The sequence below is a fragment of the Actinia tenebrosa genome, unplaced genomic scaffold, assembly GCF_029948245.1.
Source record: "Actinia tenebrosa isolate PJP-AT-01 unplaced genomic scaffold, QUT_ActTen_1.0 PGA_scaffold7__59_contigs__length_16204524, whole genome shotgun sequence".
In the NCBI taxonomy this organism is placed as follows: domain Eukaryota; kingdom Metazoa; phylum Cnidaria; class Anthozoa; order Actiniaria; family Actiniidae; genus Actinia; species Actinia tenebrosa.
This window is the reverse complement of record NW_028292584.1, coordinates 3730068-3749787: the sequence shown is the minus strand read 5'-3', so window position 1 is coordinate 3749787 and position 19720 is coordinate 3730068. Positions and strand designations below refer to the sequence as shown.

Below are 19720 nucleotides of genomic sequence, written 5' to 3'. Positions count from 1 at the left end.
TCAGTTTCAACACAGCTATTCTTGTTAGATGCGTACCGTGCACGGACTTTGTACGGACTTTCTCACAGTATTCAGAAGCGGAGGCTAGAGTAGTCAGCGAAGAGTAATTCCTGCCCAAACTGAGTTACTGCGTACAGAGCCAAGCATTAAGTTTTACTATTATAAAGATCATGACTGCCTCCAAGTATGAAAAAGGTTTTACAATAGTTGCTCTAGTTGAGGATTGCGCATTGGTTACTTCAGTAAACTTGTAATTTTCTCCATTTTCTTCTTCTTCATAAGGTGGGCAGTCAATAAGAGCCTTTGTATTTACACCATCTTCGTCAGGTTCTGTACTTTTTGTATTATTAGTCATACTTGAGTTGAAAGCAACAGTAGACGTATTGTTTGTTGTTAGATTACTACTGATGTTGCTGGTTCTGATGACTGATGAACTTGATACTTCGCTGGAAGACACCTGCATAGAAGAGATAATCAGAACACTTGACTTAAGCAATTGTTCTATTCTTAAAATGCTTTTACCAAGGGTATTTTTTGTGGTATGTTGTGTTTCAGGTACTGCAGCATTACTCGTTGTCTGTTGTTGCAGTAAACTACTAGATGTCATATTTACTTCTACGAGGTAAAAGTCTTGAACCTCTTGTATTTTACTGTCCGTGGTTTCTGACCGTTTTGTTGTCGTCACAGCATTCGAATGCTTTACATCATCTGCAGATACGTGTTCGAATTCATAATGTTGGGTTAGTGTGCCAGAAATAAATCTTTTAAGCGCGTTGGTACTCCGATCCGATTCTTTTCCATCTAACAGAACTTTATAAGTCACTCGAATGGTGTCAATTGGGGCAAGTGTTGTTCTGAGGTTAATTTTGGTTAATGTTGTAGTAAAAGTCGTAGTTGACACGACTGACACCGCCTTGGTACTCAAACCTAAAGTTACGCTCCGCAGCAAAGAAAGCTGCGGATCGTTCGTTTCTGTTAACGTTTTCAATGTTTTGTTGGAGTCAATAGACTGTGTGTCACAAGTCCACAAAGGAGTCTCCACAAGTATAGGCGTTTTTTCGAAGTTTGAATTCTTAGATAAAACGAATGGGTTTGATTCAGTATTCATAGAAGTGTCCGCTACAGAACTCGAGGAGCTGTAACTTCTATTGATGTTGTTAGTATAGCACTTGTCAAGAACTGCTGGACGTCCTTACTCAAAATAGGAGAGTGCAATGGTACGTTGCTTAACGTTACTTTTTTATGTTCGTCAGTATTTACTTGAACGTGAGCGTCCATTACGGTACTAGTAGGACTGGTGTAACTTTCTATTGATATTGTCATTGTAGAAGTCGTACTGAAGGGTCGTTGCCATTCAGAAGTCAAAACAGGAGTGTCCAGGAGAACGGGCGTTGACTTAGGCTTGTTAATGTCGAAAGTTAATACCCTTAATGTCATAGTCATGACACTTGGTTTTGAGTCCAAATTTATAAGAGAGCTCGTCGTTACAATAAGATCTTTCTGAATCATATCTGAGGAACGAGACATTTCAGATGTTGAAATTTTATGTGAAGATAAAGTAGTTGCTTTTCCTTTCTGATCGTCTTCTGTTAATTGACCATTAGCGTTCAAACTACCCGCCATAGACATAACGCCCAACGCTGAGATACTACTAGTTTGCGGTAATACAGACGATGTTTGTTGCATTTCAAGGTAGTTTGTCAATTTTGTTACTGTCGGTGCTACTTTGACATGTTTTTGCGGTCTGCTTTGACTTTTGTGTTCAAATTTGTTTCCCTTAACTTCCGTGTGATGTTGGTCTGGCGTTTGAAGAACGAAACTTCTAGATCGCTCCTGTTTTTCTTTGTCTGTTTTCCTTTGGTCAAGGAGAATTGAGGAAGCTGTTGTTTCAGTGGTAGTGATGTCTGCGTGCGAGTAGGCGATGTCATTCCTTGTCTGCAAATGAATAAATTGCGCAGGCGTTACGGAAGATTGTTTTTTTGTCGGATGACAAAAAACAGTACGAAAAAAAGTATTAAATAGCACGGTCCATGCCGATATTCTCGATCTTTTTTGCGATTAAACATTTTCTTACGAAAAAAGTGCAGATTGTGCTTGAAAACTTGCCTGCTAACAAAATATTAACTTGTCAAAATGTCAAAACTTAAGGTTGTTGGTCCTTTAGACTTTTTTCAGTTTTCGCATACAGTGAATCGCCTAATTAATTTCTTAACATAACTGCTGGAGAAAACACTTTTAAAAGTCCAAAGGATGCCTGGTAACGGGATGCATAGTATTGTGGGACTTATTTTTTGGACACGATGTGATGATGATCTCTTCACTGATACAATCGGCTATTAAAGCAACACTTGGTCGTTTATATTTTTTCCATTAAACTTTCGAAAGCAGTGAGAATTGTACAAAAACGTCTGTGCAGACCTTTTTCTATTGGTTTGTTGTTGACTTATGATATGCGCCAGCGGGCGGGGTATTGTACATACTAGTGTTCGTCTTACCTGATTTCCTTTGATATACCACTGATTATCCACTGCTTTGGTTTGGGCAGATGTGCCTTTGGTAGTTGTTGGTGTAAACAAGCTAGGTGTTGTAACGTGACTTCTTTCTATGTCATGTGATGCTGGGCTTTTCTTAAGAAATTCCAGCATATTATCCATAGTGCCGTTGTTTGGGAGTGGCTTTACACCAACTAAGTAACATAACAATGCATATACATCTATAGCTCTTTTACTGCTGTTTGATGTATACCCTTCTTTAAAGGCAGGGCCTCGTGCATAGAATATTCCCGCTGAGTTTTCTGTCGGGGGCCAACCATGAGTACCCTCTATCCATTTCCCCTCAGCTAAAGGATTCCAATCCTGTCGTATCAACCAACCTTCTTCCGCCACCAAATAGATAGGAGGAATGCGACGATTGTTTTTCCAGTGAAACTCGTCTGGGATTTCTTCTTTTTTGTACACTTTAAGATGCGGATTTTCAGCGCTATTTAACTTTGCATATATTTCGTTTAATTTACCTGGCTTTGGCCAGATATGCTCTATAGCTGCAATGTTCTTGAAGTAGCTGTCAGGATTAATATAATCGTGTATTCGAATTTGATGTGTGTACTTTGTTTCAATTATTCCATGATCAGATAAGAGAATGACATTGGTTTTGTCCATCAATTGGAGTGTCATTAATCGTTCAACCAGATAGCCCAACACTTCTCTGTCCATGGCTTCGATATTATTCACATATGTTGCGGAATTTGGCCCATTCTTGTGTCCTGCCATGTCTGGTTGTTCAAAATACAACATAACCAACTGTGGCGGGTTTTCCGAGACGAGCCATTCCAAAACAGTGTCTATTCTCTTCTGAAAAGGTTTTGCCCAGTTAAAAAAGCAGTGGACTTTTAAATAGAGCCTCAAATACTCCAACTTGGGTCCTTTGAAGTCTTCACATTTTAAGTAACAAAACGGCTCAGCGTAGAAGGCGGGTTTTTCCGAGTAACTCGTGCTTCCAGGCCAATAATAGGCACCTGTTCGTCTGCCTTGTTTTTGCATCGTCAACCAAATAGGCTCCGACTCGTTGTAGAATTTAGCATCGAAGTTTGAGCAATCGTGTTCCAGAATAAATTTTTCCATATACAAGGGATCCCAGAATTTGTTATCCACGATGCCATGACTTTCGGGGTAGAGTCCTGTCATGAAAGTAGTATGCACGGGGAATGTTTTCACGGGGTGAACGCCGAACAGATTCTTGGCCTTCACTCCACCACTGGCAAACAAGTCAAAGTTAGGCGTGTTTGCACGGTTGCTTCCAACAAATTCCCAGCCGAGTCCATCGAATGATACCAATATAACAGACTGATTCAATCCGTTTGTCAGTGCTATAAATGTCTGTGCAAATAACAATGTGAAAATTGTAGAAGCGGAGAGAAAAGATACGGATCTGAAACCTCCCATGGCGCTTAGAAATGAAATGCACGGCAAAGATTACATTGTAATTAAACCCGTCGATATTTATATTAAATCTGGTTGGCCAGCCTCTTCTGTTCACTTCAACCGCAAATAACTGGGGTGGATTACGAACAAACCAGATGAGTACGAATGTGAGCAAAACATCCCGTGACTATTAGACAGCCAACGAGCACTCGCGATAATGAGACCCTGTTGTCGAAAAACGAAAAAAACATTGGTGGAAATCATCTAAATTCAACCACAAACGAAGTCTTGTATCTCGACATTAACGATTAGTCAATAAGGATTATTGAGTCATCTGGATAGGGCATAACATATCAACATAACCCGTGTGACTTCATAAATACTTGATCAGTATTGGGAAACCCACCAGGAGTATTTCCATGCCAGCAGAAATCGATTATAGTTATTAATTTAACACGAATATGTTAAAAAAGCTCATGTATTTTGAACAATCAAATTTCAAAATATTGTTCCAGCAAATGATTCGTATTGTTAAACAGTTTTTTGTCTTCAGGGCATTGTCCTGCGTGAGAGCGGTGCGGTTTTTTTCAAATCAAACACAAATCAACACAGCAAACGAATTTGTTTGAAATATCCCATTAAGAAGTGGAATCAATTATTCAACAAAGCAATGAAACATTTTATTTTGTGCATAACAGTGCCTTTGTAATTATCAACTGGAGGTATTTACTTTTGGCAATTACAATCATGACAGGGGGTATTCCCAAATCTAGCTACCTGCCTGGCCATTAAAATAACAAACTAAAAGTATACATTGACAAAGCTCACCGGATTTTTACTTTAATTCAGCTTGAACTTTGCTATCTGGATGTTTAAAGTGTTGAGAATATACAACACTGGGTGTTTTATACAGGTAGCGGCTTTCACGACTTCAGCCCGAATGTCAGATCGAATTCAGCCTGTTTGTCTTCAGTTCTCTTCATATTTTTATTCATTTTCATAGTCAAAAAAGAGACCGGTTGGTTGGTTGGTTTGTTTGTTATATTAAAAAAAACACCAAAGTCCTTTTTTGACGATCCATTTCCAACTAAGAATTCCAATTTTTTCCTACAGGACTACAGGTATCCACTTAGCTTCCGTATTCAAATTCTTCTCTCATGCACGTAATACTATTCAATATGTTAGCTGTAAGATGATTTATCGTAGCATATTTGTTTTGCTTTTATAATTTGCCCGTTCGTTCTGTCCCTTATTTAAACTGAATTGTGTAAGCATTGCATCCATCACATGTAAAGAGAGTTTATTATGTCTCTAGCTCCGAGGGTTTTTCTATGAGTTCGGAGCCGGGTTTCCTTTCTCCGCAAAGGCCAACAAACTACTTGTAAACTCCAATTCGTTCTATGAATTAGCCGTGCCCTTACTAATAGATCAGCCCAGAGGTTGTTTCAGGGTTCGTTCTATGAGTTAGCCGTGCCCTGACTTAGATCAGCCCAAAGGTTGTTTCAGGGTTCGTTCTATGAGTTGTCCGTGCCCTGACTTAGATCAGCCCAGAGGTCGTTTCAGGGTTCAATCTGTGAGTTAGCCATGCCCTGACTTAGATCAGCCCAGAGGTCGTTTCAGGGTTCGATCTGTGAGTTAGCCATGCCCTGACTTAGATCAGCCCAGAGGTCGTTTCAGGGTTCGATCTGTGAGTTGGCCATGCCCTGACTTAGATCAGCCCAGAGGTCGTTTCAGGGTTCGATCTGTGAGTTGGCCATGCCCTGACTTAGATCAGCCCAGAGGTCGTTTCAGGGTTCGATCTGTGAGTTGGCCGTGCCCTGACTTAGATCAGACCAGAGGTCGTTTCAGGGTTCGATCTGTGAGTTGGCCATGCCCTGACTTAGATCAGCCCAGAGGTCGTTTCAGGGTTCGATCTGTGAGTTGTCCGTGCCCTGACTTAGATCAGACCAGAGGTCGTTTCAGGGTTCGATCTGTGAGTTGGCCATGCCCTGACTTAGATCAGCCCAGAGGTTGTTTCAGGGTTCGATCTGTGAGTTGGCCATGCCCTGACTTAGATCAGCCCAGAGGTTGTTTCAGGGTTCGATCTGTGAGTTGGCCGTGCCCTGACTTAGATCAGCCCAGAGGTTGTTTCAGGGTTCGATCTGTGAGTTGGCCGTGCCCTGACTTAGATCAGCCCAGAGGTTGTTTCAGGGTTCGATCTGTGAGTTAGCCATGCCCAAACTTAAATCACACTGAGGGATTTCAAGGACTTTAAGGAATTCCTTTTTTTATTTTAAGGGTTTCAGTTATAATACACTTTTAAATGTAATTGTTTTCAGCGCGTGACTTTTCGGGGAGTGAAAGTTAACATGATAAGTTTGCCGGAATAAATGGGATCAAAAGAAGAAAATCATTTATGTGGAACTGAGTGAATCCAAATCTGTTTCAAATCACGCAAATACTCATTTCTATTTTTTCATATTCAGTTTGCCTGTTCATGGATTTCCTTTTTCCATTTCACCACTTTCATTTTGAATCTCCCATTATTTCATGGAAATACTTTAGTTGAATGCAAGTCTTCTTGTCATAAGCGGAGAGTTACTAGTAATAATGTTACTAGGTAATTGTCCAGCATTTCTCACTGTATCTAACACGACCAAAGAACGCATGATTCTAGGGCTGGACATTAGTGGCGATCTTATGTACTTTTTAACTGAAGTTAGTCTGGCCGTGTTCACGTGCGGGAGTGGAATAGCCACTTCTTTTTTGCATGGCTTGTGAAATAGGTGGCGCAATGTCCTCTTGTATTCAGGAATCCTCAGCGAGTAAAACACGGTGTTGATGAAGGAGTTGCTAAACTGAAGAAGCTTGAAAATCAAACTGACGGATGAAAGTTTTTCGGTAAAAGGTGCACGACATTGGTTGCAAAAGTGAAGTATGATAAGTAGGACCTCAAATGGTAACCATGCTAACAGTGACGCTACAGTGATAGTCATCAAAGTCTTGGTAAGTCGGCGTTCTTTGTCTGTTTCTTGACACCGCTGAGGTCTCCACTGTCTTCCTCTAACCTTTGCCCATACCAGAGAATACGATAATGTTATGATAATAAGCGATGTCGATATACAAACAACAGCAACTGATGACAAAAGGTAAGGTGGCAGTAATATCCAAATATAACCCATCAAATAGAATAACGAAATCACTATGGCAACCAACCAAGGCATAGTAATGGCAAGAATGTAATATGAATTAGTAGCGGAACGGTGTTTTAGTGGCCAGCGAACAGCGATCAGTCTCTCAACGGCTATAGCGGTCAGAGAGAGGATGGAAGCAAATCCTGAGGTAATATCGAGAACCTCGTGGACGGCCTGGCGTATTGAGTTACCCCTGTGTTCTAAAGGATAAATTAAATCCCTTATGAACAATGGACTGGAAAAACACCCCACCATAAGATCTGCGCATGACAGACTAATCAATAAATAATGAGTTCGTTTGCGTACTCTTCTTAGCCTTGTCTTGACAAAGACTGTGATTGTGAGTATATTGGAAAGAATGATTGCACACGTTAGGATTGAAAACACAACTGCCCATATAATCTTTCTCTCCTTTGGCTGAGCACAGGTGCCCTGTCCATTGGATGTGTTGTTCATTGTCAATTGACCTGAAATACAACGGTATGATAAGAAATGTCAGAGAATGCTTTACTTAGGTATTTCTTGCCTACGATAAAAAGACGTCATTTCTACTTGAAGAATGACTAACATAAGTTGATGTGATCGAACATCAGAGATGGACATGTTAGCAGATGATAGGCTAGAAACAACTGATCTTCATATCAGGGCATGATTTAAAGTGTACCGCGACTCTTTCGAGTCTACAACTTCCCTTTTTAACAACCACAACACACATAAATCTCAGAGCAAGCAGGTATAAATAGGATAAAAAACAGAGTAGATTTGTCCCGGAAACAACGCTGCATGGTTTCGTGTCAAAAGTCGTATTCATTATAAAATGCGGACACAAATGTATGCTAAGAATTCAAACGTCAATTCAAACAAATCCAGTATAATATCGTGTCTAACTCTTTGAAGCACAACGATATTCGTGCTTTTGCATTGTTTTTATGACTGAAAACTGGTTTGACTCACGTACCTACACCGGTCTCATAGTATAACTATACCTGCTTTTTTGTTTGTTTTTTAATAAACGTTTCCGTTCGTTCCAAGCTTTATATCTGCCTTTATTTACTTCAAAGTTAACAGTGTTTTTAAAGGGAATTTCTCATATTTGAATATTGAAAACAAGAAAAACCACGCGGTATAAAAATCAAGCCATATACTGGAAGCAAACCATAAAACAATTTTTGGCTGTTTTATTTGGTAACATAAGAAAGCCATGGTAATACCACTATTACTATTAACAATAGCTTTCCAGTATTACTATTAACAAGAACTTTCCAGTATTAGCGCCAGTTTTCATTTATGTCCTGATTTTCTTTCTTTTTTTCTTTACGTTCGCTCAGCCATTTTCAGCCATTTTCATTTTTGTCCTCTTATTCTCTCTATTTCATTACACACACCGAACGCATAATTTATTACTACTATACGTTTTCAGCACTGATTATAGTTCACTAATCAGGAAGGTGCGCCTATTCTACTGTTCCTTGTATTCGTCTTGAAATCATCATTAGTACACAATATATACCGGTTTAAAAGTCGTTTCCTATGTGGATATTATATCATTGGTTTCTCTGTATTTTGTACACATATGGTAATATCTACTTTATTAAATACGAAAGATGTTTTATATGTTTTAATTAGAAGACTAAATTTTCATTCATTTTTTTCGGCTTTCTATCTCATATCTCTTTATTTTTTTCTTATAAGGTTTTCTTCTAAAAATATCATTGCGTATAATGAATTTGAACCCAAGATAGTTTGAAAATAAAATAAAAGTAGGAAGGAAAACCCACTTCAAGCTCTAGATCCTAGAATTTTCACAGCTGCTATATCAGTGTTGTTGGGCAAAACAACAGAATATTGTCTTCTTCAGTCAGTGGGAATAAAAATATATAACGTCATCGTGGCATCATGTAAACCCTCCATTGCTATAATTGTTATTCTATTTCAAAAATTTAGTTCTTCCTCGGAAAAAAATTAAACAAGATAAAAATCTAAATATGTTTTCGTTTACAATTGTTGACCATTTTTGGTTCTCAACAACAAACTTCTTGTTATTTCAACAAGAAAAAACTTTGCTGAAAGCGCAGAAATCTTTCCACCTTCATTTTGGCGAGTTTTTCTCTTAGTTCACTGTGTATGTAATATTGTTGACTATTACTGAAAGATATTCAATCTGCTAGTTCTGCAAGAGACCTTAAAATTCACATATAATCCTCGCCTTAACGCTTATTCACTCACCTTACAAAAATATTTCGATTAAATGTCTAGATTCGTTGGAACTGTGAGCGAACAAAGAACCAGAGAACAGTCGCGGGCAGGTGTCAGTTATCTTTATAAGGCAATCCATTTGACTTGTAGTATTCGATTTTCACTCCACCACCCTGCATGTTCCGATCCTAGCTCTTTCATTGTACAGTGTAAACACCGCAAAACCTGGCTTTGAAATGAAATTGTTTGTCAAGTGTAGGACTATAATTAGACGTTCAACAACATGACAACTGAAGAGCAGAGTCCTAACTAGACTTTTTTTTCGGCGCGCGTTTACTGGCATTCAATGCAGCACTTCTTCAACTTATACAATTGTACTGATGACGCAGTCATGCAAGGTGCCCCTTATCTTCTTTCATTCTTTGAATTCAGTTATCTAACGACCCACTTGAATCACCAGTTTTATTTGCTTGGCTGTCAGTTTCTGTCCTGATGATAAAATGGCACGCGGTAACCTTTCAATATCAACCATTTATTTGTTTCCTTACGATAACCGTAGTTCTCTGTTCGCTTCAGAGTGGCTATCAAACAGGTTTTGTTTAAATAATATATACCTTCGAACATTAAGGCTGGTAGGATAGTGTGTTCGTAAAAGCTACGACCTGGTCGTTTTATTAGAGGTTAATCTTTTAAACTAATTGCTGGCAGTCCTTTCCGGCTTGACTACCCGGCTTTTATTATTTGAAGATTTGCCAAAGGCAGGTAATTTACAAAAAAAAAAATGAAGTCCTCTACGCGGTAAATCATCCTCACCCTAAAACTTTGTAACATGAGCTGGGCTGGTCCGTTAAATGCCTCGCCCAACGTTCTTAAAAACCAAAAAATAAAACCAAGAAATCAGACAGAAGTAAAATGGAAAATGGAAAAGAGTGCTTAGGAAGTATTTCTCCTTGTTTCATTTTTAATAAAATGACAAATTAATGTCGTAATTAAAGCTCCTTCGATAATTAATGTATGAAAGATTTTGGGATAAAGAGGATATTTTGTGCACTATTATTTTCATTTTTTCTTCGCTTCGTCTTATTATATTGACAATTCCTCTTTGTTTTAGGTTGCATCTCAAAAATACTGAGTGGTTTGTCTTGGTCGTTTAAAGAGTAGCTTGATTTGATGTACACAAGATTCGACTGAGCAAACACAGGAGACACAGTGAGCAAACATGACATTAGATTGCTAAAAACCTATCAACAAACTTCGCCTATGTTGGTGAGGGTTCGGTTGAAATAACCTAAATGGCTGTTGACCCTTGTCAAGCTCCTTTATTTTCCCGTTTTTTAAAAACCAGGCGTATGGTGAAAGGAAGTTAGGGAAGTGTCATTTATTAGAGGGGGGAGGGCTGGTGGAATTTATTTAGTACCAGGTGCACTTTTTGCATACCCTCCCCTAATTTGCTGCAGAAAGGAATGTACCGCTCCCCTCATATGATACGAAAAGAATATAAAAAGAATATAAAGCTTATATATAGACTATAAACCTTCTTGTTCATCAGATCATTTACACAGCAAGTGATTGAGGAGAGAGTCTTAGTTAAAACAACTAAGCTAAAGCTAGCGGTCCGATGAAATTCGCTGTTGGTTTCTTAAACGATATGTTGACAGTCGCCCTTCCAATCCAATCAGAAACGCCATAATGGTATATTTTAAGATATATCATGACATATAGTATCAAATCCTGATCATAAGCTCCATAATATATTGTCACCGAGAAATAAAACCACCTATTCTCACTGCATACATAATTGGCGTGTCATGTAGGAATTTAGCAACCCTCCATTTATTTATTTATTTATTTATTTATTCATTTATTTATTTATTACATTGGAGTTTGCGCAGTGCGGGTGTAATGCTTTGCGACCCCTCCATATACAAGCGCCACACCCAGATTCTTGAATCATTCCGTCGGAAGCTGCCTAAGGAGAGAGTAGAAGATTCACCCCACCCACCTCCCCTGGTGGCGGTTGACGACGCATCGCATGCTTTTCGCATGTTCACTGCCAGCAGTCGCGGTCACCTTCCATATCTTAATTCCCGCCGTGACTCGGTCATAATGAGTATGCAGTGAGGATGAAATACTGTTTATTAAGCTGTTCGAACAAGTATGATTATAAAAATGAGCTTAAATTTGTGTTGTTGAGAAATGTTATTGTATAAAGACCTAGAATTTCACTTTAAAAAGCTAAAACATATTCAAAAAATTTACGAACGCCAATTTACTGACAAGAAATTCGTCATTTTGTACTTTTGCATTGCCTTTTGCATTATTTTCTATTTTGTCTCAGTTGTTCTTGTCAACGTTTAACTGAATGTAAACTTCGTCTCGTTCTGTAAAAGACGTAATTAAGTAAGCTTTATTTTATTATGGGAGAAATTATCTTCATCTCGAATAAAAAATAATTGAAGATGTTTTCCCCGATCTTATTTTTACCTTTCAGTTTCATTCAAATTGGGCTCCCTGTGACTTCCGTACCTAAATACGTATATCATAAAATGCTATATGCATATCATTTGACTAATAAGGCCGCAGGAAAAAAAATAGACAAAGAAAAGCAGGAGACAAAAAGCTGAACGGAGCTGAGTTTTTTGACTAAATCTTGCATTAAAATTAAAATTAAAATTTAGTATTATTGCAGGAGATTTCAAAATAGATATAATTAAGTGCTAATTGAACTGAGTGGCGTAAAGTATTGACCTAAAATCAAACTGGTGATCACCAAGTTGCACTCACGCAACGCGGTCTAAGATTTTGTAATCGCTCGTTTAATTTCGAACCAAATTGCACTCAGTTGTACTCATAAATCAAATGCTTACTAATGAATAATTAATTATGAGGTACAAAAAAGGGAAGTTGTATTTACTGACCATCTTAACTTGCAGGGCTCCCCTTGCTCGGTCCAACCATAGGAAGCGCGGAGCCGGAGCTTTAGCATCTTTCTTTCTGTGGTAGGTTTCCCGTGGACGCATAACAGGATCATGTAAACTTCGCTCCAGCAAGCATCCTGTATCAAGGCAAGATAGTGGACGAAGAAATCTCTTAAGTAACGCACTCATTTATTAGTGACTGTTGCTATGGAGTGCGTAGGAGTGCGTTATTTCTGTTACAGGATGATTGCTGGTGCGACGTTTCAAGTCCACAGGAAACCCATAACAGAAAGAAAGGGTTCAACAAGAAAGATGTCAGACTCTTTAATTTATGGCTGTGACTGATCACCCAGTCGGTTTGTGACTAAGTTCAGTCAGTTCCAAACGTCAGTGCCGGAGAAGTATTTCAGTCGGTCAGTTCAATCTGGAACCCTGTCAAAGCCGTTTCCGGTGTGAGTTGTTGATATTATGAGGTCAGGACAAGCAATGTATTTTATACTTATACTTTTACTTCTAGACGCTAATTTATAGGGGGATACGAAATCAGCAGTTATCCGCACAAAAGAATGTCTCAGCTTGAAATCTTATCAAAACATTCAATAGATATTACACTATTTATAAAGGTGGGCAGGATGCCATTTGAACCAGGGCGTCTCGGTAAAGGTTAAGGACATCAATAGCCAGTATTAGAGTGACGTTATATTGCAAATATTGTAATACAGGAAACCGAGTATCTCAACGGTCAAGCATTATATCGACTCAAATACTTTACTCCCCACATCATGATCACGAGATCTTAAAGTAGCACATAGAAATCCAAAACATTTCGTAAATTTGATCGTGTGTGGCGACAAGAAATCTTGAGCTTGCTTGCAGAGTGAATAAGCCAAGTGCATTGCTAATGAGCTAACGCCTTCCAGCAAAACCCTTGGTGTTTTCCCCGGGGAAAACACCAAGGAAAGGGGGGGGGGGGGGGGGGGATTTACAGTTGTTATCGTAGTTATAGCGCTAAAAAAAGTCTAATTTTGATCTTTTTTTTTTTTTTTTAATAGTATTTTTGGAATTAGATTTTTTTTAAATTGTTGTTATAGATAGTTGCTGGAGTTGAGATTAGGCACAAAGGTGTGGTCGTGTTAGAGGTTTTTGCACTAGAAGTGGTCGTTTATTAGAGGGTTTTCCATCAGTACTTGCTGGTTAGAGCTTATTGCACTAGGAGTGGTCCCTTGTTTATAATTTATGGGTTAATAGTTCTGTTCGCCCACATGTCACGTGGGCAACGTATCATAATTTTTAAATAACAATTGAAATATAATGTAATTTTTAGTTAATGATTCCCCCCCCCCTTTTTTTCGTACAAGTGTATGTAAGTACTAATATTTCTGGGTGAATGTATGGTTCTTATGTTCTTTTCAAGTCCTTCACCACTGTATTTTTTATTATTCCTTATTAGTTTAGTTTCTCATAGTTTTAGTTGTTACTTCAGTATTATGGTTGCACATGCATCGAAAACGGATTATAAAAAGGAATGAATAATTAAAATTAACATTCGAAGAAAATCTTATTGCTTGACAAGATTTCGCTTATAGATTCGTCCATCACTGACGCACTCCTGTGATCGTCTCTCCAGTTGTCCACAGATGATAATTAACGGAGAGTGAGTATTATCCAAACACCTGTCAAGTGTGCAATTATTGTTTAAATAACACTGTTTTACAATGGATTCGAAGATTAGGCACTTAGTCTTAATAGTCATTGACGCTTAATCATGAATGAAATAATAATTAACGTCATCTGTACCATCATGTTTCATGAACTATGCCAGTACTAGATATGTGATGTTTTCTGTCAGGCAGTACGGTGTCATTCAAGAGTACTAGATATGTGATGTTTTCTGTCAGGCAGTACGGTGTCATTCAAGAGTACTAGATATGTGATGTTTTCTGTCAGGTAGTACGGTGTCATTCAAGAGTACTAGATATGTGATGTTTTCTGTCAGGTAGTACGGTGTCATTCAAGAGTACTAGATATGTGATGTTTTCTGTCAGGTAGTACGGTGTCATTCAAGAGTACTAGATATGTGATGTTTTCTGTCAGGCAGTACACTGTTATTCAAGAGTATTAGATATGTGATGTTTTGTGGCGGGCAGTACGGTGTCATTCAAGAGTATTAGATATGTGATGTTTTGTGGCAGGCAGTACGGTGTCATTCAAGAGTATTAGATATGTGATGTTTTGTGGCAGGCAGTACACTGTCATTCAAGGTCTAGTCCCTTAAGCCATAATTAGCATTCACTTAAGGATTTCCGTGCTAATGGCCGTGTTCTTCCATAAAGCCGTAAATTACATAACGATTATTAACCTTGAAATAAATAACCACTGTTTGCTTACGTCTGGCACCTTTCTTATTGTCCAAAGCGCCTTCCCTTCTATATTTGATGGAATATTGTCCCATTTTTGTTTCGTGGTTTTATTTTAGAAACCAGCACTGAGGCTATGTACGATGCCGGTCAAGCAGGAAAGTAAATTCTTATCTTTTTTTCTGGAGCAACACTAACCGCAAACAAAAAAGAATCGTTGCAAGATGTTTGTGGGTCTCGCCTTAAAATCTCTAAATGTTTTTGTGCAATTTGTATTCATCCTTTATATTGAGTGTTTTTCCTAGTATCTTCAAACAATAAGAACACATGACTTTGCAGCTTTGCCACACGGACAATCTCACAGCATAAGAATCTGTTCTCTAATAAGATGAAAGCCAACATTATATAAATGATAGGATACCTATCTCCTTTTATTCGACTAAAATGAAAGCCATTTGAGTCAGTGTCAGTATAGGGATCTTATGCTCTTCAATGTCAATACATAAGATGGCATGCCATGCTCATAATAACAAGATGCTGTTTTAATTGTTGTTGTTGCATGCTCAATGAAAGACGAAGCCAGAGCCATGTGATATTGTCATGGTGTCCGGAAATGCTCTCTAAGAATGGAATGCACTCGGCTGATGCTCTTCTGCATGCAATCACCTGACAACAGGTGCTCTCACCATGAAACATAATCCACATCATTGTGCACACAATCAAACGGCATAAACACAATATCAAGAGATTTGGTATAAGTGAGAAAAGTAACACACTGTTTGTGAATTTAGTAAATGATATATTGCACCGCGAGACTGAACGTGCTTAAAGACAGTACCGTAGATTTATCTATAGCATTATTCCCGTGTTACCAACTGCACATGGGGGTATTGTTCAACACAAATCCTTAAATGAAAATAAAACAATGTTTTCTGTCTAAACAGTTTGACAAAAGCACGTTCAAAAACGTTACGGCATGCACAATTGCACAAAGGCGACCTTCCAATTTGACGCTTCTGTTGTTTGTCTTTTATATATGTCGTACAGTTCATTTTCTCAAACTATCTTACTTTACTTACACCTTACTTACATGTCTCAATTCTCTCCTTTTTTCATTATTTTTAGAACTTTGACAGTGATTGGAAAAGTGAGGTCCTTGATGAGTTTAGACTGTTTTGTAGGTACGTTATCAGGGAATGCAGTGCACACTAGTCGAATGTCAGCCTAATTTCAGTTGTACATCTCAGTGCTGTTGCTCAGTTCAGTTTTGAATCTTTGGCGGTCAAAATTCACACTATAAATCCTTGCAATGGCACCTTGTCACCACTTTAACACATCATTTGCAAATAATTGGATACCACGATGATTAACACTAAATACCAGATTTAACTTAAGGGTGTAGCTCGCCCTGCATACATCATGCACGGAAATCATTAAGAATGTATGCTTCTTTGTGAGTGACAAATATATACCCCTAACTGTGTAGATAGGTAAATAAGCTCATTATAATCGATACGAAACACATGCCGGGCTTCAGACTTTCAGAAAGTGAAGCAATTAAAGAGAGGTCCGATGTACTGATTTGGGAGGATCTTGACAGATATATATACGCGCAGATCCATCGATGGATTCAATCCTCTCGGCTTTCTGTGTTGTAGTTCAATAGAGCTGTCTGTCGCATTGTGTTTTTATGTATTCTTTCTGCCTAGAAAGTTCAGTGTGTTGAACTCAACTGCTGTTTTCAAGTTTCTTGCCACCTGTTATTTGGAAGTCAATTGAAAACTATGGAAATGACTCAAAACTTTGATCAAAATAGAAAGGAATCTTGAACAGAACAATGGCCTCGGAAAAGCGCACGGGGTCGATCCATGCAGCCGTATAATGATAAGTTTACTCGATCATTCGGTCATAATTTAAAACCTTACCAGCTAGCCTCTACAAATATCTTTCTATATATAAATACAGTCTGATAGTAGCTACGGATTTTTAAAAAATTCTTCATATGTCTCATGTAGCTATAATCACCAGCGCATTAGCGCTTTATCAGCCGTGAAACCAGTGAAAACGTTTAGTTAAAGAAGAAATGAAAATTTATTTTTAATACATGAAGAACTTTATACTTTTTCTTAACCTCACCAAGTTTTGGTTTCTTAAAGACTCTATTTCAGCCATAATTTACTATGAAGTCTCATTTGAGAGAGATATTGATTATCTGATTAATTTCGGCCTTTGATTCGGGGGCGTTCCTTAACCAGAGTTTGTGAGCAAAGAATCAAGTAGGAATTTTTTGAAAACATGGAAACTTCTCTCCTCACTAGGATATCACGAAGCCATTAGTCATTGCGAAACTAAGGATGTGAAAAGGTTATTAAGACAATACGTATTTATGAAAGTTACCGTTACCTGCCCAACACAGCCGACAGGATGGCGCAAATCAGTATAACCTGCACATCAAGTTCCTAGAGTTAAAAGGTTGTGCAGGTAGCTAGCATATTATCAGCCTAAATATCAATAATAATTTAATTCTATCTTTGAATTTTTTTGTTTTTGCAAAGTTTTAAGCCATCGTCCAGAATCGATAATTTTGACGGATTCATGTCATTTAGACTTTGCTGCTTGCTCTGAGTAAACTTTCTATTCATTGCCATCTATATAGGCTAGAATCATCTCTTGTATTATCTATTACCAATGAACATGATGGCCTTGTGGAGTTATGTGGAGACGTATTATTAGATTAATAACAATGGATATAAGTAGGTTGAACACAGTCAACCTTCGTCGAAGAAGGCGGACAGTCAGTGAAGTATAGCTTTTCATTATGCGGTCTTCGACCTCCTCATTAAATTTTTCTCGTGGAAATCACCTTTACAAGGGAAACTGTTTTCGCTCAAAACAAGAGAAAAAAAAAAAAAAAGACACGACAACATGATGGTACAACCAACAACGTAATACTGAACTGCTAAACGGTTCAAGATTAATCGTAAATTTGTTGTTAAAACATTTTAGGTTTGTTATCTAATCTAATTATGAAAGTGAAAGTAGGTTGTTCACAGGTCGCTGCATCCACCTGGCTTTCCTTGGTTTTACACGTGTTGTTTTCACCCAGGGCTTTTCATTGTAACATTCAAGGGTGTTGTCAAGACATGACCGCCTTAGTACTTCGGTATTTAATTCATTGTTAGCTCTGTGTATTATACAAGGCAATCGAAGACAAATAGATTTTGCACCCTTTCAATCAGAAAAATAGCCCCTTTTATTCCCTGGATTAAGCTATGATTAACTTACAAGGGTTTTTAGTTGATTTGGTTTTTTCTCCATTAGTTTTCACCTAGTATTTATCTCACGTGAATTATATCGATCTGAATGTGTCAGTCATAAGCATTAATTTTCACAGGCAACCTCGGAAGTCTTCATCAGCATAGTTTTTACTGGTTAATCAATATGTATGCACATTTGATATTTGTGGAGTACATAATTTGTACAGTACACGGTTAATTAAACCATTTTCTATGATGGATTACCGTTTCTACTCTTGTTAGCAATGAACTGGGTTCACAAGCATTGACATGTCTTAAAATGCAGTACAATGGTTTTTCCACCATTGAAATAGTTTAATTGAACCTTTTTTGGTATAACAGAACTTGAGTAGGTTTCTAAGAAATGACTATAGGAAGCAGCATTAATAGGGTTTTCCATATTCTGCGAACTCAGTAGTTGAGAGCTGCACATTTGGTTTTTGGCTGCCGTCAATCAAAAATAATCAGTCGGTACATTTTATGTTCTTGACTGGCGGCAGTAAAAAACAATTTCACAATAACCGTTAAAATATTGCCGGAATTCGAGGAATATGGAAAATCGCAGTAAAATGGTTTTCTAACATTACACGAACCGTATTTTTAAGGTTTGAATTGCCTTATTTATCATTAACAGAGATATTAGTTGAGATATACCATGTGAATCTTATTGTCGGTACGATTCCTGTTAACATATCGAAATATCTCATTAAGTTTATCATCAACTTTTTCATTGATTACAAAGTTATTAAATTAAAATTACATACATAATAAGATTCATGGGAACCCGGCCCACCTTGCCCTTTTTTCAAGATGATTCGGCGCAACGCAAGTCAGTACGCGCGGCATATATGTGACCGCGGCAGAAAACGCTCTATGATTCCAAGGACTAATAATAACTCTTGGTCATTAAGTTTATCTGAGACGTGCCCACGATGACAAAAGAACACAGAATTGACCATTGCAAATGACCCCCTAATGATTCACCAAATACAGCTTTTGAAACGTGTACTTAATTGCATGGAATACTAGTTTCTTATCGATTTCCTTCGGTTGACTGGTATTTCCACGTGGGAAAGCCGTCTAAACACAGCACAGGAAATAGCAGTCATCATTTAGTAAAACATAACTTTGACCTCTTCAAAGACATTTAATATACATAATGGCTTGATTATCTTCCGTATGATGATTTTGTTGAGTCGGATAGTATATCTCTAAAGACCCCGGGGCCGGGTGGGTGGGGGAATGGATCGATAGAGAGAACGTACCTGATTATCTTCCGTATGATGATTTTGCTGAGTCGGATAGTATATCTCTAAAGACCCCGGGGCCGGGTGGGTGGGGGAATGGATCGATAGAGAGAACGTACCTGATTATCTTCCGTATGATGATTTTGCTGAGTCGGATAGTATATCTCTAAAGACCCCGGGGCCGGGTGGGTGGGGGAATGGATCGATAGAGAGAACGTACCTGATTATCTTCCGTATGATGATTTTGCTGAGTCGGATAGTATATCTCTAAAGACCCCGGGGCCGGGTGGGTGGGGGAATGGATCGATAGAGAGAACGTACCTGATTATCTTCCGTATGATGATTTTGCTGAGTCGGATAGTATATCTCTAAAGACCCCGGGGCCGGGTGGGTGGGGGAATGGATCGATAGAGAGAACGTACCTGATTATCTTCCGTATGATGATTTTGCTGAGTCGGATAGTATATCTCTAAAGACCCCGGGGCCGGGTGGGTGGGGGAATGGATCGATAGAGAGAACGTACCTGATTATCTTCCGTATGATGATTTTGCTGAGTCGGATAGTATATCTCTAAAGACCCCGGGGCCGGGTGGGTGGGGGAATGGATCGATAG

General features: G+C 38.4%; 2 protein-coding genes across 3 annotated transcripts; both read right to left on the bottom strand.

Annotated features, from left to right (window-relative positions):
- Positions 1 to 388: 388 nt before the first annotated feature.
- LOC116294793 (bis(5'-adenosyl)-triphosphatase enpp4-like) lies at positions 389 to 3941 on the bottom strand. The gene is made up of 2 exons (XM_031702449.2): positions 2496 to 3941; positions 389 to 1935 (listed from the first exon to the last, which is right to left on the bottom strand). The coding sequence occupies exons 1-2, from the start codon at positions 3939 to 3941 to the stop codon at positions 1120 to 1122; spliced, it is 2262 nt and encodes a 753-aa protein (XP_031558309.2). The 3' UTR covers positions 389 to 1119.
- A 2261-nt stretch (positions 3942 to 6202) lies between these two features.
- Positions 6203 to 12362, bottom strand: LOC116294797 (galanin receptor 2a-like). Of its 2 annotated transcripts, XM_031702455.2 has the most exons (3): positions 12208 to 12362; positions 9320 to 9514; positions 6203 to 7560 (listed from the first exon to the last, which is right to left on the bottom strand). In XM_031702455.2, the coding sequence occupies exon 3, from the start codon at positions 7547 to 7549 to the stop codon at positions 6461 to 6463; it is 1089 nt and encodes a 362-aa protein (XP_031558315.2). In that variant the 5' UTR covers positions 7550 to 7560; positions 9320 to 9514; positions 12208 to 12362; the 3' UTR covers positions 6203 to 6460. The 2 variants fall into 2 exon arrangements, with proteins under 2 accessions (XP_031558315.2, XP_031558316.2); XM_031702456.2 differs by lacking the exon at positions 9320 to 9514.
- Between the last annotated feature and the right edge of the window lie 7358 nt (positions 12363 to 19720).